Source organism: Oryctolagus cuniculus, chromosome 18, assembly GCF_964237555.1.
Source record: "Oryctolagus cuniculus chromosome 18, mOryCun1.1, whole genome shotgun sequence".
Lineage (NCBI taxonomy): Eukaryota > Metazoa > Chordata > Mammalia > Lagomorpha > Leporidae > Oryctolagus > Oryctolagus cuniculus.
The window spans coordinates 17,964,885-17,992,749 of NC_091449.1; the positions used below are offsets into that span (position 1 = coordinate 17,964,885).

Consider the following 27,865-nt stretch of genomic DNA (forward strand, 5'->3'; position numbering starts at 1 on the left):
CTGCGGCCGGCGTGCCGCGCTGATCCGAAGGCAGGAGCCAGGTGCTTCTCCTGGTCTCCCATGCGGGTGCAGGGCCCAAGCACTTGGGCCATCCTCCACTGCACTCCCGGGCCACAGCAGAGAGCTGGCCTGGAAGAGGGGCAACCGGGACAGAATCCGGCGCCCCGACCGGGACTAGAACCTGGTGTGCCGGCGCAGCAAGGAGGAGGATTAGCCTAGTGAGCCGCGGCGCCGGCCTGAAGCATGGTTTTGTTTTAGCTCTTTGTGCTACATAGCTTCCCCCTACGCAATTAAAGGGGCATACTTTTTTTCCCTCCATTTTGAAGCAGATAAGCAGATATTTACAGAAATCTGTCAAGCAATAATCCCTGAAAAATGAGTTTTTTAGAGTAGTTATACTTTAATACTCAAAATATCCAAGTGCAAGCAAAAAATTACAAAGAAGCAGGAAAGTGTAGCTCACAAGGAAAAAAAATTTTTTTAACAGAACCCTTCCATCAGGAAACCTAGGTATTGAAACTATTCGTCAGAAATGTTAAACCACTGTTTTTTTTTTTTTTTTTTTTTTTTTTTTTTTTTTTTTTTTTTTGACAGGCAGAGTGGATAGTGAGAGAGAGAGATAGAGAGAAAGGTCTTCCTTTTGCGGTTGGTTCACCCTCCAATGGCCACCGCGGCCGGCGCACCGTGCTGATCCAAAGGCAGGAGCCAGGTGCTTCTCCTGGTCTCCCATGGGGTGCAGGGCCAAGCACTTGGGCCATCCTCCACTGCACTCCCTGGCCACAGCAGAGAGCTGGCCTGGTAGAGTGGCAACCGGGACAGAATCCGGCGCCCCGACTGGGACTAGAACCCGGTGTGCCGGCACCGCTAGGTGGAGGATTAGCCTGTTGAGCCGCGGCGCTGGCTAAACCACTTGTCTTAAATACACTCAAGGATTTCAAGGAAACATATGCTCCGGTTTGGAAGTGAGTTATCCCTTGTGAAACTCGTGTTGAGAGGTGGGGGTTTTAAGAGGTGATTAGGTTGTTAAAAGGAATGAATGGCTTTTTTCAGAGTGAGTGAATCCCCGTGAGGGTGGATTGTTATACACGGAGTCTACTCCTTGTGTTCCCTTCCTCATGTGGCCCTTGCTCTTCCACTTTCCACATGAGCTGAAGCAACATGCGGCCCACATCAGAAGCTAAAATGCTGGTGCCATTTTCTTAAACTTCCCAGCCTCCAGAACATTGAAGCAAATAAACCTCTTTCCAGAATGCTCGGTTTCAGTGTTCCAGTGTAGCAATAGAGAACAAACTAAGATAACAGGATAAAGAAAGGAAGGAAATAATGGAACCAGCTATGAACAAGCACAGAATATTAATATAATTACCAAATATAATTCAGAAGCTAAAAAGCACAATAGTGGAAATGAGAAATTTTCAAGAGAGATTTAATTGTATATTTCGGGGCAGAAGAATCAGATAATTCAGTCTAAGGAGCAGGAGAAAAATAAGAAAAATGAACAAGAGTGAGAATTTAACCTAGCGGTTAAGGTGCCAATTAAGACAGCTGTATCCCTTGTTGGGAAGTACCTGGGTTTGATTCCTGGCTCCAGCTCTGGATTCCAACTTTGTGCTAACGTCAACCCTGGGAGGCAGAAGTGATGGCTCAGCACTGAGTCATGCTACCTTCGTGAGAGACCTGGATAGTGTTGCCTTGCTCCCAACTTCAGCCCCAGCCCAGCCCAGCCCTGGCTGGGCATTTGGGAGTGAACCAGCAAGAAGGAATGCTCTCTCACTCTTCCCTCTTCCCTCTCTCCTTCCCTCCCATACCTTCCCTCTCACATAAATAAGTGTTTATTTTTAAAACTACCAGAGCGTGAGCAACCTGCAAGATGTCATCAAGTGGGGCAACAGCACATTAGAGAAGTCTGAGAAGACAGATTAAGGCCACTGAATCCCATGAGCATGGGCCAGTTGCTGCACTTCATTTGCTGTGAGGTGAGTTCCGTTTGACAGTGGGTGAGGCATTCTGTAAGTACACACAATAGTTTTGGCAGAAGTATTACATATGATAGAACCAAATTCATATCCAGATGAAGGGTCTATTTCTTGAAAGATAGAACACTGCCCCTTCAGTTATTGAAGCAGTCCAATGGACTCGACGTGACGTGAGGTAGCTGGCCAACACCCTGGGGAGTAGTACCTCACTGAGGGCTCTCTTCATCTCTGCTGCAGCAGATTGACCTTGATGGGTGAAGATCCATGTTACTATTCCCCTGAATGACCTTCCCCATGGTCCCATGGCCACCTTATTCATTAGCCAGGTGATGACAGTATTGGTGGGGGAAGGAGACTGGTATCTGCAGAACAGGTCATCATGTCCACTTGATTATTAAAATCCTCCTCTGACAATGTCACCTTTTGGTGAGAATTCATATGGGATGCAAATATTTTCTCATTCATTACCATTCAAAGAGGTCTATCCACATGCCTCTTTCCCAGACTTTGTCACCAATGTTCCAATCATGTTCTTTCCAAGTCCCTGGCCATCCAGCTAAACCATGAGCTGTAGTCTGTAAATTTGTGTATGATTTCATGTCTGGCTAGTTCCCATAAGCAAAATGAGAAACCAGGTACACTGCTCCCAGTTCTGACCATTGGGAAGACATCCCGTCATCACTGTCTTTTAGTGATATCCTGGAAAAGGACTCAGGTGCTGTAGCTGTCCACTTCAGGTGGTGTCTTCTTTGTAAGCAGACCATCTACAAATGAGGTCTTAGTCTTCTCCTCCTCTATCAACTAGTTGTAGAAAATTCCCTGTGAATCCACAGGTACAGTCTGATAGACAGAAGGCAGTATAGCAGGAGTGAGGGCCTTGGGTATTTGGACCTTTTAAAAATGTAAATCAGGCTTTTAGTGCATGCTCAGAACTGTTCACCTCTTCCATTTGATGATGGAGTGCTGTTGTATACACCCAAATGTAAGGCGTCGTGGACCTGATAACATTCTACATCATGGTAACTTGGAGACCCTAGGTTAAGTGTTTAGGTTCTACTAAGGCCCGGTAGCAGGCTTAAGCTATTTCTCAAAAAAGATAGTAGTCATTGAGGGAGGATGGCAATGGTTTGCCCTGGGATTTGTGGGGAGCAGCCCGGACTGGACTGAGTTACTGGAATTAAGACTTATTCTATGCATCTGCTCTCCCACAATATGGCGCTGGGAGAGAAGTAAACAGCTTCCGCACAGCTGCCTCCAGTTCAACTAATAAACTGTAGGACTTGCTCCTGATTGGAGGAGAGCAGCGTACTCGGCGTGTGGGCAGCCGAGTTAGGATTGGCGGAGGAGGACTATAAAGGAGGAGAGAGACGGCATGCACGAGTAACATCTAAGGGGAACGTCTAGCTGAAGGAACACCTGTGCAGCCCCCGAGAGAGCCGGCCGGCGGTGTGCTGCTCCCCTGCGGAAGTGGGGAAAGCGGCCAGGGGGAACCGCCCTTCCATGGAGGTGGAAGGGATAGTAGCCAACCCGGGAAGAACCAGCAGCAAACCCGGGGAGGGCCGAGCAGACGAAAGAACAGCGCAGGGTTCAGTGTCGTTCCCCCACGAAGACGGGGAGCGACATAATGGTGCCGTGACTCGGATATGAAGCCTAGGCAGGGTTCAGTGTCGTTCCTCCACGAAGAGGGGGAGCGACAGGATTCACTAATAGACAGCCTGCTAAGGGCTCCAACCATATCCTAGTTTCCACTGATACTAAGGCATGGCTGGATGTGCTGGATCTTGTGACTCAAGTGGTAGAGCCACTGGTGCAGCAGCTTGGAACTGTTGAAGATCCTTCCCTCATTCTAGGCCCTACTTGAAATAAGCAGCTTTTTTGACCACACGGCAAATGAGCTAAAATAGCAACCAAATTCCTAAGATCCATTGCAGTTTTTTTGTTTGTTTGTTTTGGGTAGCAGAGGAGCAGATGCAGCAACTGTCCTTCACCTTCAAGGGACATCTAGCTCAACGCCCCCCTCACTGCTGGACATTAGAAATTTCCTGGACGTAGAAGACTTCTGGGTTTTTGTCAGGTTATTTTCCAACCATATAGATTAGTTGCTGCTTCTTAACGACTAGGTCCAGTAATCAATAATGTCATTAATATAATGGACTAGTGTGGAATCTTATGGAAAGAAAAGGGATCAAGATGTTCATGAACTAAGTTGTGGCAGGACTGGAGAACTGATATAGCCCGAGGTAGGACAGTGAAGGCATGTTGCTGCCTTGCCAGCTGAAAGCAACTGCTTCTAACTGGGGGGAAGAACTCATTTCCAAATCAGTAGCTTCATGCCAGGTACCAGAGGATATGTTGTTTGCTCATGCAATGACATCGTAACTGGTACAGCAGCTACAATTTGAACTACCATCTAGTTAAGGTTACAGTAATGTGCTGTCATTCTTAAAAATCCATCTGTCTTCTTCATGAACCAGATAGTTAAGGTAAATGTTATATATATATATATATATATATATATATATATATATTTTTTTTTTTTTTTTGACAGGCAGAGTGGACAGTGAGAGAGACAAAGGTCTTCTTTGCTGTTGGTTCACCCTCCAATGGCCACCGCAGCTGGTGTGCTTCGGCCAGCACATCACGCTGATCCGAAGCCCGGAGCCAGGTGCTTCTCCTGGTCTCCCATGGGGTGCAGGGCCCAAGCACTTGGGCCATCCTCCACTGCACTCTCTGGCCACAGCAGAGAGCTGGCCTGGAAGAGGAGCAACCGGGACAGAACCCGGCGTCCCGACAGGGACTAGAACCCGGTGTGCCAGCGCCGCAGGCGGAGGATTAGCCTATTGAGCCGCGGCGCTGGCAAGGTAAATGTTTTATTAATCTGTTTTATTACTATAATGAAATACAGTGAAATTTTAATTAATATAATGAATTACTATAATGCAATACAGGCTACTTTACAAAAGAGGTTTATTTGGGCTAAGTTATGGAGGTGCAAAGTCTAAGGACCTCATCTGGTGATGAGCATCTTGCTGGCAAAATCCCAAGGTGGCACATTGCATCATATGACAAGAATCAGGCATTGTATGTCTCTTCCTCTGTTATAAATGCACCAGGATTCAATCATGAGGATTCCAACCTGTGACCTTATCCCATCTAATAACCTCCTAAAGGCCTCACATTCAGATTAAGTTTCCATCTTTTTCCTTTTTGAAGATTAATTAATTTATTTGTTTTTTAAAATATTTATTCATTTGAAAGTCATAGTTACACACACACACACACACACGGGTCTTCTATCCACTGGTTCACTCCCCAACTGGCTACAATGGTCCGAGCTGCACCAATCCAAAGCTAGGAGCCATGAGCCTCCTCAGGGTCTCCCACATGGGTGCAGGGGCCCAAGGACCTGGGCCATCTTCTGTTCCTTTCCCAGACCGTAGCAGAGAGCTGGATCAGAAGTGGAGCAGCCAGGTCTCAAACCGGTGCCCATATGGGATGCTGGCACTGCAGGCAGCAGCATTGGATGTGGACCTCCCAAGTGGCAGCCTAACTGGCTCTGCCAAAACCCCCATCCTACTGACTGCTGCTTTGATTCATGTCAGGGTAATCACACGCATCTTCCCTTGGCAGTTGAATGCAACTCTTGATCTCTACCACTCTGGGATCCAATTATAGATGCTCATTGACTTCCAGTGGTGTTCTGTTCCAATAAACCCATTGTAAGTTGAAAATACAAGTGGAAAGTACATTTAATACACCTAACCTATGCAATATAGTGTACACTGTAGAGTATTGGTTGTTTACCCTGTGATTGCACAACTGAGAACTTTGGCTTACTGCCACCACCCAGCACCTTGAGAGAGTATCATGCTTCATATGACCAGCCCAAGAAAAGATCAAAATTTGAAGTACCATTTCTACTGAGTGTGCATCTCCTTAGCACCATCATAAATTCCAAAGCATTGTAAGTCAAGGACCATCTGTGGGGCAGCACTGTGGCGCAGTGGATTAAAGCCTTGGCCTGAAACACCGGCATCCCATATGGGCGCCGGTTCTAGTCCTGGCTGTTCCACTTTCAATCCAGCTCTCTCTGATGGCCTGGGAAAGCAGTAGAAGATGGCCCAGGTCCTTGGGCCCCTGCACCCACATGAGAGGCCCAGAAGAAGTTCCTGGCTTCTGATTGGTGCAGCTCCAGCCATTGCAGCCATCTGGGGATAACCAGCGGGTGGAAGATCTCTCTCTCTCTCTCTCTCCCTCCCTCCCTCCCTCCCTCCCTCCCTCCCTCCCTCTCCCTCTCTCTCTACCTCTCTCTGTAACTCTCTTTCAAATAAACAAAAATAATTTTTTTTTTAAAAAAGGACCTTCTGTACTATAATTTCAATTTTGTTTCCTTTTCAGTGGCAGCAGTTTGCCCTTTATTTTCTGGTCTACAGAAAAGCAGTCAAAGAGTTCTTCAAGGATCACAGAGTTTCCCTTACAAATTTACCTCTCGGAAAGATGTGTCATCTGGACCTTTCCAAGATGGGTGAGTAAATCTTAAATGACAAGCTTATTCTCACATTCCAGTCTCCCCAGACCTTTAAATCCCTTCCTCTACATTAAACCAAGGCAGGCCTGGCATTTCTACTTTTACTGTGGACCCACTTTTAGTCCATGTTACACTAGAGCCATACTCCTTGAATGGCAATATTAAATGCAATCTGCTTATTAGGCCCTTATCAATAAATTCTGTTCTTTGACCTTTAACCCATGCCCTTAATATTTTTCACATACATAGTCATATATATGTACATATACACATATATTTATTTATTTATTTTAAAACATTGATAAACCAAGTAGATCTTCTGGAGTCCAGAGCGTATGTTCCTGAGTCACACTGGTACCTCAGCTTTTGGGGCCTGCTGGTACTTCAGTCCTTACCTGGAAGCAAAGAGGATTGTAGGTGTGGATCCTGAGAAGAATCAGCAGTGTTTTATGAAGCGTCTGTCTCAAGGGAAGCTATTAGTTTCTTTAGCCAATGCGGAGTTCTCTCTTCAAATGGGTACAGAGGCTGCCTTTAGTGGCAAAGAAGACTTATCAGAATTTGAGGGGCTGAATGTCCCCAGCTCTAGGTGTCTTTCTGGTCATCTTAAACACGTTCAGGATCTATTACCTTCAGTCAGTGTTCTGACTTTAACAGTTCAACCTGGTGTGAATCTGGAAATCCAATTTGCGTGTGATCCAGTCACTCACAAGATGAGAATTTTAGTTTTCAGCAATCTCAACTCTGCAGCTGCAGGAGATGAGGATCTCTTTCAGGGCAAATTTTCAGGTCATTTACATGGTGCCTGAGGAAGGAATGCATATTCCTAGCTAATCCTTTTCTGTCCAGTGACACTAGGAGCAACCGGCCAGTCTCACTTGTTTGACAAAAATATTGAAAGATCTCATCCCATGTTTACCCAGATTCTTGCCTCTTCTACTGATTTTATCAGGAGTATCCAGTGGTGATATTTTGCATATCTCTTGCCACAACATGCCATGGGCTATCATTACTCTCTTTACTACTGGACAGAGTCATTAGGATCTTTACGTCTAAGCAGATTAGAGTTAATTCCAGAAACTGCAGAGCCAATCCAAAAAATTCATGCTTAAGATTCTATTTTTCACAGAACTAATCCTGGTATCAAAATCTGAATTCTCCAATGAAATGAATCCAATAGGGTGTGTGTGTGTGTGTGTGTGTGTGTGTGTGTGTGTGTGTTGAACACCTATTTTGTATTGCATCAGCATCCATTTTCATTTTAAGTTGAACTTTATCGCACCAGAAGTAGGGCTTAGTGACCCTTAAAGAGCTTCCACTTCTCCATTTCCTCCTAGTTCCTCAATGTGCACCATCCAGCCATCGGTCTTACCACCTCCTGGTTGCTACCTCTCTGTGGTACAGCTAGATGCAGCCTACTTCACTCACTCAACTGACCACCACAGCCCTACACAGACACATATATGTAGCACAGTAACTACCCCTCAGTCACAGCTTGGCTCCATAGAACTCATGCGTGCTTACTGTAAGCCCACCAATTAGAACTCCTTTTGAGACACTTGTTTGGGTAATGTCCTGGATTCCAGTAAAGTTTCAATCCTCAGGTCCCTCTCTCTCTGTCTTGCTCCTCTATTTCTGTTGGCCCTGTGAGGCAAGCTATTCTCTTCTGTCTGAAATAAACTGCTTCTGTTATTTTATATGTTTTGTTGGTTTGTCTCCTCTGTGGCTCATCTGAAAGACATACTTAAACCTAATTTCTTCCCTGTCCAGGGCTCTCCTAGTTTATTCCTATTGACTGGACACCCATCAGACAAGACTACAAGCAGGTCTGCCTGTATAAGCAAGTTTCCTGTGAGAGGGACACCTGGTTGCAGGTTGAATACTTAGGTATTAGGCTGCCTTCAAGGATGAAGAAGTATCCACGTGAAAGGCAGGGCCAGTGTTAATAGCCACATTCCAGGGGCAGGAATTTGACACAGTGGTTAAAACATACTGCTTAGGAGGTCCACATCCTATTTTGGTGTGCCTGAGTTCAAGTCCTGGCTCTGCTCCAATTCTAGCTTCCTGCTAATATACAGCCTGCGAAGCAGCAGGTGATACTCAACTCTCTGGGTCCTTGCCACCCATATGAGAGACCAGGATTGAGTTCCTGGCTTCTGGTTTTGGCTTGGCCCAGTCCAAAATATTGTGGTCATTTTGGGAATGAACCAGCAGATGGAAGATATCTCTCTCTTTCTCTGTTGGAAGGTTACTCATTCTCTCTCTCTCTGCTTGTCTCTCTGCCCTTCAAATATATATATATATACACACACACACACACACACAATATACATACAATTCTATATTAGATATAATTAAAATATGTATACAAACAAAAATTATATGCTATTTATATTAATGTACTTATACATGTTATTTATACATAAATGAATGTATATGTAGCCATTCTTCAGAAAGAGAACTACAGACTAATTTATAAAGAAAGAAAAAACAACTGTGTATGTGGAGACAGTGAGATTTATATATTGTGTCATGTGATTGTGGAGGTTGGCAATATGTCAGAGCTGGAATCTCCTTGATAGAATGATTTTCTTTTTTTTTTTTTTTAAAGATTTATTTATTTATTTGAAAGAGTTACACAGAGAGAGGAGAGGCAGAGAAAGAGAGAGAGAGGTCTTCCATCCACTGGTTCACTCCCCAGTTGGCTGCAACAGCCGGAGCTGAGCTGATCCGAAGCCAGGAGCCAGGAGCCTGGAGCCCCTGCCGGGTCTCCCACACGTCATCCTCTACTGCCCTCCCAGGCCATAGCAGAGAGCCAGATTGGAAATGGAACAGCTGGGTCTCAAACCAGTGTCCATATGGGAAGCTGGCACTTCAGGCCAGGGCGTCAGCTCACTGTGCCACAGCGCTGGCTCCAATAGAATGATTTTCAGATCTTTTGGATATATACCCAGTAGTGGGATTGCTAGATCTATGGCAGTTATATTTCTAATTTTTTAAGGAATCTTCATACAGTTCTCCATAGTGACTACACTAATTTACATTCCCACTAACAGCGTATAAGAGTTCCCTTTTCTCCTCAGTCTTACCAGCATGTTACTCTTTTTAATAAGTACCATTTCTGACAGGGGTGAGATGCTGTCTCACTCTGGTTTTGATTTGCATCCCTGAATGGATAGTGGTATTGAGCATTTCTTTCATATATTTGTTGTCCATCTGTACTTCTTTTGAGAACTGCCTGTTCATGTCGTTGGCCCATTTCTTAACTGGATTGGTTAAGTGTTTTTTGTTGAATGTTTTGAGTTCCTGGTACATTCTGAATATTAATCCTTTGCTGGGAAAGTAGCTTGCAAATATTTTCTCCTAGTCTGTGTTCACTGTATTGATTTCCTTTGCTTGTGCTGAAGCTTCTGTGTTTGATATAATCCCATTTGTCTAGTTTTGCTTTTAATACCCACACTTTTGGGGTCTTATCCAAGAATTCATTGCCAGCATGAATGTCCTGAAGTGTTTCCCCTATTCTAGCAATTTCAGTTTTGGTCTTACATTTAAGTCTCTGAACCATTTTGAGTTGGTTTTTATATATGGTAATAGGTAGGGATCTAATTTTATTATTTAAAAAAATTTTATTCTTCATATGTATGTCCAGTTTTGCTAGTATCATTTATTGAAAAGTCTATTCTTTCTCCAGTGTATGGTCTTAGCACCTTTGTCAAAAATCAGTTGGCTGCCTGGGCAGCACTGTGGTAAAGTGGGTAAAGCTGCCGCCTACGGTGCCAGCATCCCATATGGGTGCCGGTTCATGTCCCGGCTGCTCCACCAGGCTCTCCCTCTGGCAGTGTCACTAGTGGCCTGGGCCGCTACAGTCTGCTGTCACCTCACTCTCCAAGCTGGTGCTTCCTCCGGCTCTCGGCTGCGGAGATCATACGCTGTGTCCATGCTTGTTGCTGCACATCTGCACCTTTCACACTGATCCACAGTGTCCCTCTTCTTCCTGTAGAATTTCCACTGCAGATTTCTTTCCAACTCTCCAACTCTCCTTGGGATGGCACCTCCACCACTTTTTTTTTTTTTTTTTTTTTGCTATTTTCCACTCACCTAAAGAAGTATATCCTTTGCCTATTCAGCCATCTTGGAATTTCTATATCTTGATAATGTATGTATTTAGGAATTTATCCATTTGTTAGCATTTACTTATTCATAGTTTCTTGTGATCTTTTGTATTTCTAAGTACCTTATGTATTTCTATTTTTATATATCTGAGCTTTTCCTTTTTTGTTACTATTTTTTTTAGATTACTTATTTATTTGACAGAGTTTACAGAGAGAGAGAGAGAGAGAGAGACAGAAAGGTCTTCCTTCCGTTGGTTCACTCTCCAAATGGCCACAACAACCAGAGCTGCGCTGATCCAAAGCCAGGAGCAAGGTGCCTCCTCCCGGTCTCCCATGCGGGTGCAGGGCCCAAGCACGTGGGCCATCCTCCACTGCCCTCCCAGGCCACAGCAGAGAGCTGGACTGGAAGAGGAGCAACCGGGATTAGAACCTGGTGCCCATATGGGATGCTGGCGCCACAGGCGGAGGATTAACCAAGTGAGCCACGGCACCAGCCCCTGAGCTTTTACTTTGTTTTTCTTTGTTAGTCTGGCTAAAGGTCTGTCCATATTATAGTTTCAAATAATTAAGCTTTTTATTGATTTTTTAAAATTTCAATTTCATTAATTTCTTCTCTGATTCTTATTTTTTCTCTTGCTGATTTTGAATTTGGTTTATTCCTGTTTTTCTTTTTTTAATTTATTTTTTAAGGAATACGAATTTCATAAGTACAACTTTAGGAATATAGTTATTCTTCCCACCATACCTGCCCTCCCACCCACACTCCCACCCCTCCTCTTCTTCCTTCTCCCCTTGCCAGTCCCTTTCTCCACTAAGATTCATTTTCAGTTATCTTTTTGCACAGAAAACCAACTCTATACTAAGATTTTAACAGTTTGCATGCATACACACACATGCACACACCAACTATTTGAGAACAAGCTTCATAGTTTTTTTTTATATATATATACAGGCAGAGTGGACAGTGAGAGAGAGACAGAGAGAAAGGTCTTCCTTTGCCATTGGTTCACCCTCCAATGGCCACCGCGGCCGGCGCGCTGCAGCCGGTGCACCACACTGAACCGAAGGCAGGAGCCAGGTGCTTCTCCTGGTCTCCCATGGGGTGCAGGGCCCAAGCACTTGGGCCATCCTCCACTGCCTTCCTGGGCCACAGCAGAGAGCTGGCCTGGAAGAGGGGCAACCGGGACAGAATCCGGTGCCCCGACCAGGACTAGAACCCGGTGTGCTGGCGCCACAAGGTGGAGGATTAGCCTAGTGAGCCGCGGCGCTGGCTTTCAAAGTTAACTCTCATAATACAACTCATTGCGGACAAAGGTCCTGCATGGTTAGTGCACAGTGACTCCTGTTGTTAATTTAACAGTTAACACTCTTATGTATGATGTCAGTGATAACCCAAGCTCTTGACATTAGCTGCCTAGGCTATGGAAACCTTTTGAGTGTGCAAACTTTTTCAATATTTGGACAAGGCCATAAGCAAGGTGAAGTTTTCTCCTCCCTCTAAAGGACCTTATTTGATGGCCCCTTCTTTCTGCTGGGGTCTCACTCACAGAGATTCTTCATGTAGAAGATTTTTGCCATAGTGTCTTGGCTTTCCATGCCTGAAATGCTCTCATGGGTTTTTTAGCCAGACCAGGAAGCCTTAAAGGCTGAATCTGAGGTCAGAGTGTTACTTAAAACAATGGTCATTCTATGAGTCTGCTGTGTGGATTGCTTCCCATGTTGGGACATTATCTGCTTTTTAACTCTATTACTATTACCAGAAACTTGATCCTATTTATATGATCACTTTTTTTTTTGACAGGCAGAGTGGACAGTGAGAGAGACAGACAGAGAGAAAGGTCCTCCTTTGCTGTTGGTTCACCCTCCAATGGCCGCCGCGGCTGGCGTGCTGCGGTGCACCACGCTGATCCGAAGCCAGGAGCCAGGTACTTCTCCTGGTCTCCCATGGGGTGCAGGGCCCAAGCACTTGGGCCATCCTCCACTGCACTCCCTGGCCACAGCAGAGAGCTGGCCTGGAAGAGCGGCAACCGGGACAGAATCTGGCGCCCCGACCGGGACTAGAACCTGGTGTGCCGGCGCCGCAAGGCGGAGGACTAGCCTAGTGAGCCATGGCACCGGCCTATATGATCACTTCTTGCACTTAATCTTATCTATATGTTCACTTTACCACTTAATATGATCACTTTAGCAATTAAGATGGCATTTTTACAACCAAGCTTAATGGGATTTGGAGTCCCATGACAGGTTTTTAAACTGTACTCTTTAGAAGTAAGTCTGTAGGCATGTATGTAGAACTATATGGCTTTGCAGTTACAAACTTCCTCCTCCCTCTCTTATTCCCACTCTTATTTTTTACTGAGATCTATTTTCAGTTGACTTTATACACATATGATTAACTCTATGTTAAGAGTTCAACAAATAGTATGAAGAAAAAAACCCAAACCAAACCAAACTGTTCCTTGACAGTCTAGACAAGGGCGGCTCAAGTCATCCCTTCTTGAAGTGTCAATTTCACTTCTACAGATTTTAAGTGATCTATTAGTTCTCACAGATCAAGGAGAACATATGGTATTTGTCCCTTTGGGACTGGTTTATTTCACTAAGTATGATGTTTTCCAGATTTATCCATTTTGTTGCAAATGACCAGATTTCTTCTTCTTCTTTTTTTTTTTACTGCTGTGTAGTATTCCATAGTGTACATATCCCATAATTTCTTTTTTCTGGAAGCTTTTATTTAATAAATATAAATTTCATAGGTACAGCTTTTGAAATATAGAAGTTCTTCTCCCATACCTGCCCTTCCACTTCCACTCCCATCCCACCTCCTACTCCCTCTCCCATCCTTCATTAAGATTCATTTTTGGGGCTGGCACTGTGGTGCACTAGGTTAATCCTCTGCCTGTGGCACTGGGATCCCATACGGGTGCCGGGTTCTAGTCTTGGTTGCTCTTCTTCCAATCCAGCTCTCTGCTGTGGTCTGGGAAGACAGTGAAGGATGGCCCAAGTGCTTGGGCACCTGCACCCGGATGGGAGACCAGGAAGAAACTCCTGGCTCCTGGCTTCGGATCAGCATAGCTCCAGCTGTGGTGGCCATTTGGGGAGTGAACCAACTGAAGGAAGACATTTCTCTCTGTCTGTCTATCTCACTGTCTGTAAACTCTACCTGTCAAATAAATAAATAAAAAATAGAAAATATTCATTTTTAATTATCTTTGTATACAGAAGATCAACTCTATACTAAGTGAAGATTTCAACAGTTTGCAGAAAGCTCTTTTATTTGCCAATTTAATTTCCCCTGGATAAAATTCCGAGGAGTGGGATGGCTGGATCGTGTGGTAGAGCTATATTCAGATTTCTGAGGTATCTCCTGTCTTCAATAGTGGCATGGCTTTACCAGTTTGCATTCCCTCCAACAGTGGATTAGTGTGCTTTTTTCCCTACATCCTCGCACAGCATTTGTTATTTGTTGATTTCTGTATGAAAGCCATTCTAACTGGGGTCAGGTGAAACCTCATTGTGGTTTTGATTTGCATTTCCCTGACAGCTAGTGATCCTGAACATTTTTTCATGTGTCTGTTGGCCATTTGGATTTCCTCTTTTGAAAAATGTCCGTTTATGTCCTTGGCCCATCTCTTAAGTGGGTTGTTTTGTTGTTGTGCAATTTCTTGATCTCTTTGTAGATTCTGATTATTAATCCTTTATCAGCTGCATAATTTGCAAATAATTTCTCCCATTCTGTCAGTTGCCTCTTCACTTTTCCTGTTTCTTTTGCAGTACAGAAACTTCTAATTTTATGTAATCCCAGTTGTTAGTTTGGGCTTTGGCTGCCTGTGCCTCTGGGGTCTTTTCCAAGAAGTCTTTGCCTATGCCAATATCTTGCAGGGTTTCTTTGATGTTCTCTAATAATTTGATGGTGTCAGGTCATAGATTTAGATCTTTAAATCATGTTGAGTGGATTTTTGTGTAAGGTAGGGGTCTTGTTTCATACTTCTGCATGTGGAAATCCCGTTTTCCCAGCACCATTGTTGCATAGACTGTCCTTGCTCCAGGAATTGGTTTTAACTCCTTGATAAAATATAAGTTGGTTGTAGATGTTTGGATTGATTTCTGGTGTTTCTATTCTGTTCCATTGGTCTATCCATCTGTTTATCTACCAGTACCAGGCTGTTTTGATCATAACTGCCCTGTAGTATATCATGAAGTCTGGTATTGTGGTGCCTCCAGCTTTGTTTTTGTTGTGTAAGACTGTTTGAGGTATTCAAGGTCTCCTGTGCCTCCATATGAATTTCAACATCATTTTTCCCAGATCTGAGAAGAATGTCTTTGATATTTTGATTGGTATCACATTGAATTTGTAAACTGCTTTTGGAAGAATGGACATTTTGATGATATTGATTCTTCCAATCTATGAACATGGAAGATTTTTCCTTTTTTTTTTTTGTATCTTCTATTTCTTTCTTTAAAGTTTTGTAGTTCTCTGTGGTGCAGCAGGTTAAAGCCGCAGCCTGCTGCACCAGCATCCCATATGGGTGCTGGTTTGAGTCCCAGCTGCTCCACTTCCGATCCAGCTCTCTGGTATGGCCTGGGAGAGCAGTAGAAGATGGCCCAAGTCCTTGGGCCCCTGCACCCACATGGGAGACCTGGAAGAACCTCCTGGCTCCTGGCTTCGGATCAGCTCATTTCTGGCCATTGCAGTCATTTGGGGAGTGAACCAGAAGATGGAAGACCTCTCTCTCTTGTTATACCTTGTTCTGTAACTCTGTTTTTCAAGTAATAAAATAAATATTTTAGGCCGGCGCCGCGGCTCACTAGGCTAATCCTCTGCCTTGCGGCGCCGGCACACCGGGTTCTAGTCCCGGTCAGGGCGCCGGATTCTGTCCCGGTTGCTCCTTCTCCAGGCCAGCCCTCTGCTGTGACCCGGGAGTGCAGTGGAGGATGGCCCAGGTGCTTGGGCCCTGCACCCCATGGGAGACCAGGAAAAGCACCTGGCTCCTGGCTCCTGCCATCGGATCAGCGCGGTGCGCCGGCCGCAGCGCGCCGGCCGCGGCGGCCATTGGAGGGTGAACCAACGGCCAAGGAAGACCTTTCTCTCTCTCTCTCTCACTGTCCACTCTGCCTGTCAAAAAAAAATTTTTTTTTTTTTGAAAAAGTTTTGTAATTCTCATCGTAGATGTCTTTGACATCTTTGGTTAAATTTATTCCAATGTATTTGATTTTTTGTAGCTATTATGAATGGGATTGATCTTAGAAGTTCTTTTTCAGCCATGGCATTGACTGTATTTACAAAGGCTGTTGATTTTTGTGTATTGATTTTATATCCTGCTACTTTACCAAACTCTTCTATGAGTTCTAATAGTCTCTTAGTAGAGTTCTTTGGATCCCCTAAATAAAGAATCATGTTGTCTGCAAATAGGGATAGTTTTGACTTCTTCACTCCCAATTTGTATCCTTTTGATTTCTTTTTCTTGCCTAATAGTTCTGGCTAAAACTTCCAGTACTATATTGAATAGCAATGGTGAGAGTGGGTATCCCTGTCTGGTACTGGATCTCAGTGGGAATGCTTCCGACTTTTCCCATTCAATATGATGCTGGCTGTGGGTTTGTCATAAATTGCCTTGATTGTGTTGGGGAATGTTTTCTGTACCTAATTTGTTTAGAGTTTTCTTTGTGACAGGGTGTTGAATTTCATCAAATGCTTTCTCTGCATCTATTGAGATAATCGTAATGGTTTTTGTTCAGCAGTTTGTTAATGTGGTGTATCACACTGATTGATTTGCAAATGTTGAACCAACTCTGCATACCAGGGATAAATCCCACTTGGTCTGGGTGGATGATCTTTCTGTTGTGTTGTTGGAGTCTATTGGCTAGAATTTTGTTGAGGATTTGTGCATCTTTGTTCATAAGGGAAATTGGTCAAATTCTCTCTCTGTTGCATCTTTTTCAGTTTTAGGAATTAAGGTGATGCTGGCTTCATAGCATTTGGAAGAATTTCCTCTTTCAATTGTTTTGAATAGCTTCAGAAGAATTATAGTTAGTTCTTTAAATGTCTGGTAGAATTCAACAGTGAAGCCATCCAGTCCTGGGCTTTTCTTTCTTGAGAAGTCCTTTATTAATGATTCTATTTTAGTCTTGGTTATGGGTCTGTTTAGGTTATCTGTGTCTTCATGGCTCAATTTAGGTAGGTTGTATGTGTCCAGGAATCTATTGATTTCTTCTAGGTTTCCCAGTGTGTTGGCATACAGCTCTTTGTAGTAATTTCTGATGATTCTTTTTATTTCTGTGGTGTCTGTTATTACATTTACTTTTTCACCTCTAATTTTATTTATATGGGTCTTCTTTCTCCTTTTTTTTTTTTTTTTTTGGTTAGTTGGGCCAATGGTGTGTCAATTTTGTTTATTTATCAAAAAAAGAAAAAAAAAACCTCCTCATTTTGCTAATCTTCCGTATTTTGGGGGGAGGGGTTTAATTTTGTTGATTTCTTCTCTAATTTTCATTCATTCTTTTCTCCTACTAATTTTGTGTTTGGTTTGCTGTTGTTTTTCTAGATCCTTGAGATGCATTGATAACTCATTTATTGGTGCCTTTCCAATTTCTTGATGTAGGCACCAATTGCTATAAACTTTCCTCTTAACACTGCTTTTGCTGTACCTCATAAGTTTTTGGTTTTTTTTTGTTTTTTTTTTTTTTGTTTGTTTTTTTTCTTTTTTTTGGACAGGCAGAGTGGACAGTGAGAGAGAGAGAGAGAGAGAAAGGTCTTCCTTTTGCCGTTGGTTCACCCTCCAGTGGCCACCGCGGCTGGCGCGCAGCGGCCGGTGCATCACGCTGATCCGAAGCCCGGAGCCAGGTGCTTCTCCTGGTCTCCCATGTGGGCGCAGGGCCCAAGGACTTGGGCCATCCTCCACTGCACTCCCAGGCCACAGCAGAGAGCTGGCCTGGAAGAGGGGCAACCGGGACTAGAACCCGGTGTGCCAGCACCGCAAGGCGGAGGATTTAGCCTATTGAGCCATGGCGCTGGCCTCATAAGTTTTGATATGTTGTGTTGTTGTCTTCATTTGTTTCTAGAAGTTTTTCTCTTTTGATTTCTTTTTCTTTTCTTTCTTTTTTCTTTTTTTTTCTTTTTTTTTGACAGGCAGAGACAGTGAGAGAGAGACAGAGAGAAAGGTCTTCCTTTTGCCATTGGTTCACCCTCTAATGGCCGCCACGGCCAGCGCACTGCACTGATCCGAAGCCAGGAGCCAGTTACTTCTCCTGGTCTCCCATGGGGTGCAGGGCCCAAGCACCTGGGCCATCCTCCACTGCACTCCCTGGCCACAGCAGAGAGCTGGCCTGGAAAGAGGGGCAACCGGGACAGAATCCGGCGCCCCGACCGGGACTAGAACCTGGTGTGCTGGCGCCGCAAGGTGGAGGATTAGCCTAGTGAGCCGTGGCGCCAGCCCCCCATGATTACTTTTAATGCAGGACTCCTTTCAGGATTCCTTGCAAGGCTGTCTAGTAGTGATGAACTCTTGTTTTTGCTTGTCTGAGGAATACTTAATTTTCCCTTCACTTCTAAAGGATACCTTCATTGAATATGATGTTCTTGGTTGGAAGGTTTTTTCTTTCAGAAACTTGAATGTATCTGACCACAGTCTTATGGACTATATGGTTTCTACTGCAAAGTCTGCTGTTAGTTTAACAGGTTTTCCTTTATACGTAACTTGAATGTTTTTCCTTCATCATCACAAATCTCTCCTTGTACTTCACTTCCAACAATTGTAATATGCCTTGGAGAAGGCTTTTTTGGTTTTCTGGTTGGAGTCCCTTGAGCTTCCTGTATTTGGACGTCTGTATCTCTCTCAAGACTTGGGAAGTTTTCAACTATTATTTCGTTCAGTGTGTTCTCAACGCCTTTTTCTTTTTCTTCTCCTTCAGGTATCCCTAAAATATGTATGTTTTCTCAGTTAATGGTACCCATGTTGTACAGGCTTACTTTCTCTGTATTTCTCTCTGAATGGATTATTTAAAAAGTCTTGGCCGGCGCCGTGGCTCAATAGGCTAATCCTCCACCTTGTGGCGCCGACACACCTGGTTCTAGTCCCGGTTGAGGCACCAGAATCTGTCTTGGTTGCCCTTCTTCCAGGCCAGCTCTCTGCTGTGGCCCGGGAATGCAGTGGAGGATGGCCCAAGTGCTTGGGCCCTGCATCCCATGGGAGACCAGGATAATCACTTGGCTCCTGCCTTCGGATCAGTGTGGTGCGCCGGCTGCAGAGCGCCGGCCGCAGTGGCCATTGGAGGGTAAACCAACAGCAAAGGAAGACCTTTCTCTCTCTCTCTCTCTCACTATCCACTGTCAAAAAAAAAAAAAAAAAAAAAAAAAAAGTCTTGTCCTCCAAATCAAAATTCTTTCTTCTACCTGGTCTGTTCTTTTGCTGAAGCTCTTGACTGTATTTTTCGTTTCATTTATTATAGTTTTTACCTCAAGGTTATGGTGGTTCTTTTTTAATCCCATCTCTTCATTTAATTTCTCATTTATCTAATGTTTTCATAAGTTTTTAAAGTGTCTGTTGTCTCTGTATTCTCTTACATCTCACTAAGTTTCCTTAGGATCCTTAGTTTGAATTCTTTTTCAAGCATATCATACATTTCTTTCAGATCAGGATCTATTTCTGGAGAACTACAGTGTTTTTCTGGAGGTGTCAGGTCTCCTTGCTTTGTTTCCTGTGTCCCTTTGTGGTTGAGTTCCTTCTTTTTACGGTGTAGGTTTCATTGGAAAAGACCTTGTTTAGAAGAAATGTGGGTTGCCTTTTGGCTTTGGTTCTAGATGAGCCCATAAATGTTGATTTCTCCAGCAGTAACCTGTGTCAGCAGTGTCTACAGGTATCACAGTTGTGCAGTCTGCAGCAGTTTGTGGAGGTAGTAGTATGACTTTGAAGTGGTCATGAGCTTCCAAAGCTGTGTCTTATTCCTCAGAGTTGTGCGTGAGTCATACTAAGGTTTAGTGACTGTAGGCACATTTCTGGTGCTGTGGGGCACAGGGGAGGTAGGGGGAGGCTGTCTCTGTTGCATCAGGCAAGCCTGAGTGATGCTGAGACTTGTGGCACTAATAGCTATGGCCATCAGACTGTGTGATGTGGATAGAACCTTCCCCCGTTCCTGCTGTGTGGATCTGATTAGTGCTAGGGCTTTAGCACCCATATACCTAAGAACTGTTTTTTTTAGATACTAACAGAAGGAACAGAGGGGAAAAGACTTCACTTTTTTTTCTGAAATGATTTATTTCTTTTACAAACCTTGTTTAAAAACAGTAACAGCATGCTTAATTACTAGGAGGTAGTGATACAGTTCTGTTTCTCCATTATTTTACTTATCCAATAAGATTTAAAGGCATAAAAGAGAAGAAAATTTGGAAAGATATTTAGGTTGAGACAATGAGAGCACAAAACCAGAAAACTGTATCATACAGCAAAAGGATATTTAAAACATGGGTTAGAAAACTACAATTTGTTGGCCAAATATGGTTTGTGGCTTTCTTTGGTAAATACAAGTTTTTTTTTTGGAATAGTCACTGTCCATTTACATAAAGATCACAATCTCTCATCCTCAGCACTTCTGACTTAAACCAGGTAATTCTAGTTTGGGGGGATGAACTGTGCAATGTAGAATGTTAGCCTGTGCCTACTAGACACCAGCAGCACCCCCACCCCCATTCATACTGTTAACCAAAAATGTCTCTGAAGATAGTCAAATGTCTACTGGGAGTGTGGGTAGTGGAAGAAAAATTACCCCTGGTCAATAATTACTATTATGGGAGAGAAAACTCTGAGGCTCCAAGCCTAAAATATTTCCTTTACAGAAAAAAATTTGACTCCTTTTGCTATAAACAAAGACAAAGATACATGTTAGCCTAAGAAAATAAACCACAAAGCATAAAACAAAATACTCTCCTAAGCAAAGTTTCTAAAAATTATTTTTAAAAATCTCCAATTTAAAGAAAGGAAACAGACACACACAAGCAATTCACAAAAACAAAATTCAGTTGCTCCTTAGGTATAATAAATGCTCAGCTTCACTGGCAGTTAAGGAACTGCAAATAGAAGGCACCCCCCCCCCCCAAATCATACAATCATAGAAAAGTCCAGTCCTGCTTAAAATGCTCAGGAAATAGACATACATTCCTCTTAAGTTTAATGGCAAGTTCCAGCCAATAATAAGGCACTAACAACTACATTTTAAATAAGCTATGTTGTTAAGGCAGGGAATCAAATGGTAGGAATCCACCAACTCTACAGAAATAAAAGCACCAACATGCAATAATACATGAATAACAAAATTGTCTAATTATTGGTAAAATCACAAATGTGAACTTCCGTTAGTGGAAGAATTGGCTATATTTGTTTTGGTTTTTCTAAATTATGCAAGAATCAAAAACTGTTTAGATTGCATGTAGTTAGGGACTGGAAGTCCATAGTGTTTTTTTTGTTTGTTTGTTTTTTGTTTTTTTGTTTTTTTTTGGACAGGCAGAGTGGACAGTGAGAGAGAGAGAGAGAGAAATGTCTTCCTTTACCATTGGTTCACCCTCTAATGGCCGCTGTGGCCAGCGCACCACGCTGATCTGAAGCCAGGAGCCAGGTGCTTCTCTTGGTCTCCCACGTGGGTGCAGGGCCCAAGCACCTGGCCATCCTCCACTGCACTCCCTGGCCACAGCAGAGAGCTGGACTGGAAGAGGAGCAACCGGGACAGAATTCGGTGCCCTGACCAAGACTAGAACCCGGGGTGCCGGCGCCGCAGGCGGAGGATTGGCCTGTTGAGCCGCGGTGCCAGCTGTGCACAGTGTTTTAGCAAGAGAGAAAAGGAGGTGCACTTCAGAAGTGTGTGCACGATCCCATTCAAACCACTCTCCTATCCTAACCCTCATTACAGAACAGATCTAGATGTGTACGTCTAGGAATATGGAGATGGAAACATACACTTCCAGATTTTGGTATCAGCCCTTAAGAGAATCAGTGTGTATATCGTTTTGCTTTTTTAAAAAATCCCTGTAAGTACCCTCTTGGTTTTTGGTGAAATGCTGTTAAGTGTTAGAAATTGTAAACAAGATCAGTCATATGTCAGCACCTATTTTTGTCTTAATTTAATAATTCAATTCGTCTGGCAGGCATAAATTCTCCTCTTGGAAAAAAATTTTCAAGACTAAGACTTACCAGATAAATATACTAGTGTAGATAAACTTCAGTATTTAATAATTTTCCCTTATAAAAATATCCTTATTTACCATAAAATTTCCTCCAACAGATTAACTAACATTTATCTAGGAATTATTTTATTACCACATAATACATATTTACATTTAACTTAATTAAAATGTATTATTCTTCTATAGTGGGGACAGAAATAGAAATCTGGAAGATGGATTTCTAAATGTGAATAATGTCCATAGCCCAGGAGATATGATCAAGTGGACAATTGTAGTATCTTCACAAGTTGAATATGAAATGTGAAATCACGGATTTCAGATGATGTCATTTTCCAAATCTGGTAAAAGGGTTATGCTAGCCTCATAGCTGCAACTTCCTTTTATCTTGAGGAATTCAGACCTTTTTTAAAAGTAAATTTCTATGAGGTAGATACACAGTGAGAGTTATCATCTGCTGGACAGAGCTGGGAGCCCGGCACTCAAATCCAGGCCTCCCATGTGGATGGCAGGGCTCAAGCACTTAAGCCTCACCTTGTTTCCTAGTGCATGCATCAGCAGGAATCGAGAACTGGGAGGAGAGTTAGGACTCAAAACAAGGCACTCCAATGTAGAATGTGGACATTTGAACCCCTACACCAAATGCCTGCTGCCCAAATATTTTTATGTGTAAGATAACCTGATACTAGGGGCGTTACATCATGTAGCTATTCAATCAGCTTCCTTTTGGCTTTTACTTTTTACTCAGGAAAATAATACTTTTTCAGGACTTCAGACCTACCATGAAAAGCTAAAGACAGACATACACTAGATGCTAAATGTAAATAGATATTGCCTACATCTTACTAAATCAAAATTGAAAATATGTATTTCACTATATGTTTAAGCAAGTAATGATCTTCTATAATGTCAGATACACCATAAAAAGGTGAGTGTAAGCACTTTCCAACTTGAATAAAAGTGTATACATAAAAATATTTTAAAAATAATTTCCCAGAATTCAGATATAAAAAGTTAAGTATAAATTTAGAATATATGCACGGAGTTTCTTATTTCACACAAGTCCAAAGACAAGGTGGTTCTGAACCGTTTCATTACATCAGTAACACTGAGGACACAGGTCATTCCAACAAATCCCCTGTGCCAACCTCTCAACACTCTGGTTGCAAAATGGCCGCAATTCCAGATGTCACACAGACACTGATGTACAGACACGTGCATCTTGAATTTAGGAAGATGAACATGTACTGTTAATTCATTACTAATGGCAATTTTCCTTAATTTTCTTTTTAATATAAATATCTTCAATAGAATAGTTATTTAAAAATTTCCTAGTGGAGAAATTGATTTTGACTGAGGCTCTGTTATTTTCTAATAACCTAGAATATACATCAGCGATCATGACATGTCTTTTGGTTTTGGAAGCATTCAATAAATCATCTAAATTGTTCCCCTGTCGCCATAGCAACTCACTTTTATTCTACCAGATTTCTTTACATTATGAAGCCTCTGAGGATCCCAGAGGGCAAGCTCTGAGTGAAACCCTTGCAGTTATAAATTTTTCCCCAGGATGAATTAAACAATCAAAAATGAAGCATGATATTCCTGCAGTCACTACAAATATAAGGTCTTCCTATCATATGGTCTCTAATAATACACAATCATGAAAACAACCAAGTAATAACAAAAGCAGGTCTAATTTAGCACTTTGAATATTAGCCAGACACTGTTTTTAAAAAAAATAAACGTATTGAATATCCACAATGCAACTAAAAAATAGGGTGCTAGTAATACTAATTTATAATTGAGAAAATTTAAATGTAGTTAAGTAATTTGCCCTCTAGAAATGAGTTGTGGTTGTGAGGGTGTGTAAAATGGAACATTGTTTAAACTTTTTCCTACTTTGGTTCAGTTCAGGTTGATTTTAGAGATTTAATGTGCAAATATTTAACAATCTGAATGGCATGGAAGAATTTTCTGCATTTTTAACACTAAAGTAGCCATCTTCAAGTAAGAATTATCAGATGATTTGTTAGTAAAAGCAAACTTCTGACCTTCCCTAAGGGCTTCTGGACCTGATGTTGAGAAAGGTCTGAATGGCTCATTTCTCTTAGACATTCACTGTCTTCCTAAGCTTTCCCTATTATTGGTTCCCTGAGGTAGACTTGGTTCTGGACCCCAATAAAGGCCTTCTCATTTTCTTTACATTCATGTAGTTTTCCATTGTTTCACTAATTGAACTTGGACGTCTGATTCTGAAACACAAATACATGGAGTCTTCAAAAGTTTGTGGAAAATGGGCATTTTTAACTATTTTTCCATAAATCTTTTGAAGTATCCTTGTACAGACATTCCTCTATCTACTGGGAATTGGTCATAAGGACCCACTGCAGATACCAAAATTCATGGATGCATATGTCCTTATATCAAATGGTATAGTATTTGCTTCTAACCTATGTACATCCTCCTATATACTTTAACTCCAGATTACTTCTAATACCTAATACAGTATAAGAACTGTGTAAATAGCTGTTACATTGTCTAGGGAATACTGACAAGGAAAAATGTGCATATTTGGTGTAGATACAGTTGTTCTCCTTGAATATTTTCAATCCTCAGTTGCTTGTATCTACATGTGCAGAACCACTGATACAGACTAAACTCCCAGTTCCTGACATTCATAAGGTTTCTTACTTTAACAAGTGTGAAATCAATTCTTGTCCTTAATGGTCTGGCAGGTTTTCCATCTACAGTACAACTTCAGAAATTCAGGAACTGGTTAGCCTTGGTGCATTCCTACGTTTGTTACAATGACAGGTTTTCTTAAAACAAGTCTGAGTTTTCTGATGTCAAATTCTCAGCCTTCTGCACTCATTCACTTCTCTGTCCTGTATGACTTCTTCTCTGATGTTGACTAAGGTGTGAGCCACGAATAAAGGCCTTCCCACATTGCTTGCACTCATAGGGTTTCTCACCGGTATGAATTTTCCGGTGCCGATTAAGCTCTGAGCCACGACCAAAGGTCTTCCCGCATTCCTTGCACTCATAGGGTTTCTCACCAGTATGATTTCTCTCATGATGAGTCAGTTCTGACCTTCGAATAAAAGCTTTCCCACATTCCTTACATTTATGGGGTCTCTCACCAGTGTGAACCTTTTGATGTCGAACAAGTTCTGTGCTACAAGTAAAGCCCTTTCCACATTCCTTACATTTATAGGGTTTCTCACCAGCGTGAGCTCTCTGATGTCGAGCAAGTTCTGAGCCACGGCGAAAGCCCTTCCCACACTCCTTACATTTATAGGGTTTCTCACCAGTGTGAACACTCTGATGTCGAGTAAGATGTGAATCAGAGATAAAAGCTTTCCCACACTCCTTACACTTATGGGGTTTCTCACCAGTATGAACTCTCTGATGTAGACTTAGTTGTGAGGCACAAGTATATACTTTCCCACATTCTTTACATTCATAGCACCTTTCACCTGTGTGAATTATCTGATGAAGTCTAAGCTGTGTGTCATAACGAAAAGCTTTCCCACACTCGTTACATTTATGGGGTTTCTCACCAGTATGGATTCTCTGATGTCGAAAAAGGTGTGAGGGACGGGTAAATGCTTTCCCACATTCCTTACACTCATGGTATTTCTCATCAGTATGAATTCTCTGATGAAGATTAAGCTGTGCAGTAGATGGGAAGGCCTTTCCACACTCCTTACATTTGTAGGGTTTCTCACCTAAATGTATCTTTTGATGTTGACTAAGTTGTGAGCTAGAATGAAAGGCTTTCCCACATTCCTTGCATTTGTGAGGTTTCTCACCAGTATTACTGCTCTGAGGTTGAGTACTTTTAAATTCGTGAGTAAAGGCACGTTTCTTATTTTCATTACTTTTTTTGCTTTCGTGCAGTTTCTCATGCTTCATTAAGTCTGAGCTACTATTAAAGATTTTCCCACATTCTCCACATTTAGAATCTTTTTCCTTATTATGAATTATTTCATGTTGAACAGGCTGTGACTGGCACTCGAAAGCTTTCTTACATTTCTTACATTCACAGTCTTTCTCTCCAGTATGAATTATCTGATGTTCTCTATTGGTTGTGCGGTGAACAGAACTGGATGTCACTTCAGAGGTTATTACGGCTTGCCTGAAATGTCCTTGTTGTCTCTCCGAATAGCATTTGATTTCTCTGTTATCTTTGACTCTGGCGCACTCAAAATTAGAGTGTGAAAATCTTTTTGTCGACTTGTGGCACAATGACTTAATTTCAGAACTGTTCTCTTTTGAAGATAAGTTTGAATCAGTTCCTCTTTTGGATGCCTGATCTGTAAGACAGTAAGAAAGAACACAGGAGGTATTTTTACATTGCAAAAGGGAAAATATGACAAACTAAAAACAATAATCTAAACAATTTTTAACACTCTATTGCAATTTGAAGAAAGAAGAGACCAGATGGCGAGTAAGAATAGAGAAAATGAGAGTGTGAAAAGGAAGATAAAAGCAGAGAATCAGGAAGAAAATATGTTCAAAATAGGATATCTAAGAACCATGTAACACTAACTACATTAGAATCTAAAGGAGGAAGAGATTCATGTAACAGCAAATCCTCAACTTCAGTTAAACATAGAGCCAAAATATTTGACTTCTCCTCTTTACCTGTATTTCCACCATCATGTTCCCCTCTCCTTAAGATGAACACAATCATCTTCCTGCTTCCACGGTTGCTTTCCTAATATTGCATACCTAACACAAGAGCCAGGATGTTCTCTGAGACATAAGTCAGATCGTATCATTCTGCTCCAAACCCTCCACGGATTTCTCATTCAGGGTAAAAGTCAAAGTTCTTACGCGGTCTACATTATCCAGCACTACCTCTTTCAGACTTTGCACCAGTTCCCTGACCAACTAACTGGATATTCTTCAAAATTGTCAAGCACGTACCTCCTTTAGAATCTCTGTCTGCAAATGTCTTCTTCAAGACATCAAACTGCTCATTCAGTTGCTTCATCCTGATCTCTATTCCCCTGGCAACTTGTGAAGCCATCCTTCCACCTACCCGACTTTCTGCAGGGCATTTATTGTTGCACCAGCTCACCTATTTTCCCAGCATTATAGAAATTTTCAAACAACAGGCTAAGAACTGGTCAGAGAACCCCTATGTCCTCACTGTTTAGATTCTACAATAGACATGTGTTTCTATTTGCCTTATCACATATCTAGGTATCTGCCATTCAAGTCCACCTTGAGGATAAGAGTGTACTTCTAAAAGATTTAAGTATATTTCACTTTTAAATTCAACAGCTTATACTTTAGTTTTAATTACCTGTATGTCCCTTACTGTGCTTGCACAAAAGTAAATACTCAGTAACTGGTATTTTTCAGAAATCTCCATGAATCTGAGGCAACTGAAAGGCTGAGAATCACTAGTTTAAATACGCTGCCCTTCCCTTGCACTTACATCTTCATTCACCAATCACCCACCATACTGGGCTGTACGCCAGCCCTATATAATATTGTGTTTTATCTTAAACTCTTCCAATGTTTCATTGCCGTTGAATGCTTGTCCCAAGATCTCTGCACAGTTAGCTTCTCTCATTCTAAACACATTAATTTTTATCAAACATGCCATTCTTTGCCCTCATAACCTTTCTCTTAACTCTGGAATTATGTACTTATTTGTTCATTAATTTAACTTTTTTTTTTTTTTTTGACAGGCAGAGTGGACAGTGAGAGAGAGAGAGAGAGACAGAGAGAAAGGTCTTCCTTTGCTGTTGGTTCACCCTCCAATGGCCACCACGGCCGGCACGCTGCGGCCGGTGCACCATGCTGATCCGATGGCAGGAGCCAAGTACTTCTCCTGGTCTCCCATGGGGTGCAGGGCCCAAGGACTTGGGCCATCCTCCACTGCACTCCCAGGCCACAGCAGAGAGCTGGCCTGGAAGAGGGGCAACCGGGACAGAATTAAAAAACCATTCTTAAATCAATCTTTATTTTTTATCCTATGGTCTCATTCTAGCACATGGCCAAATCATCTGGACCTCCAAGAGTCTCCTAATTAGCTTCCATACTCTGATTCAATATCTACAGG

The 27,865-nt window shown here is 42.4% G+C and overlaps 1 protein-coding gene and 1 long non-coding RNA gene across 6 annotated transcripts in view; one reads left to right on the top strand and one right to left on the bottom strand.

The window, feature by feature from the left end:
• The first annotated feature begins 548 nt into the window (after positions 1 to 548).
• Positions 549 to 16,080, top strand: LOC138846483 (uncharacterized). Its single transcript, XR_011384000.1, has 2 exons — positions 549 to 1,976; positions 6,375 to 16,080. It is a non-coding gene; the product is annotated as an uncharacterized lncRNA (long non-coding RNA).
• A 3,244-nt stretch (positions 16,081 to 19,324) lies between these two features.
• Positions 19,325 to 27,865, bottom strand: part of ZNF568 (zinc finger protein 568) — a 100,072-nt gene continuing 91,531 nt past the window's right edge. For all 5 annotated transcript variants that reach the window (XM_070062277.1, XM_070062278.1, XM_051847075.2 and 2 more), the window contains one exon: positions 19,325 to 26,102. In XM_070062277.1, coding sequence (XP_069918378.1) covers positions 24,655 to 26,102 — 1,448 coding nt within the window. In that variant the 3' untranslated portion in view covers positions 19,325 to 24,654. The remainder of the gene's footprint in view (positions 26,103 to 27,865) is intronic.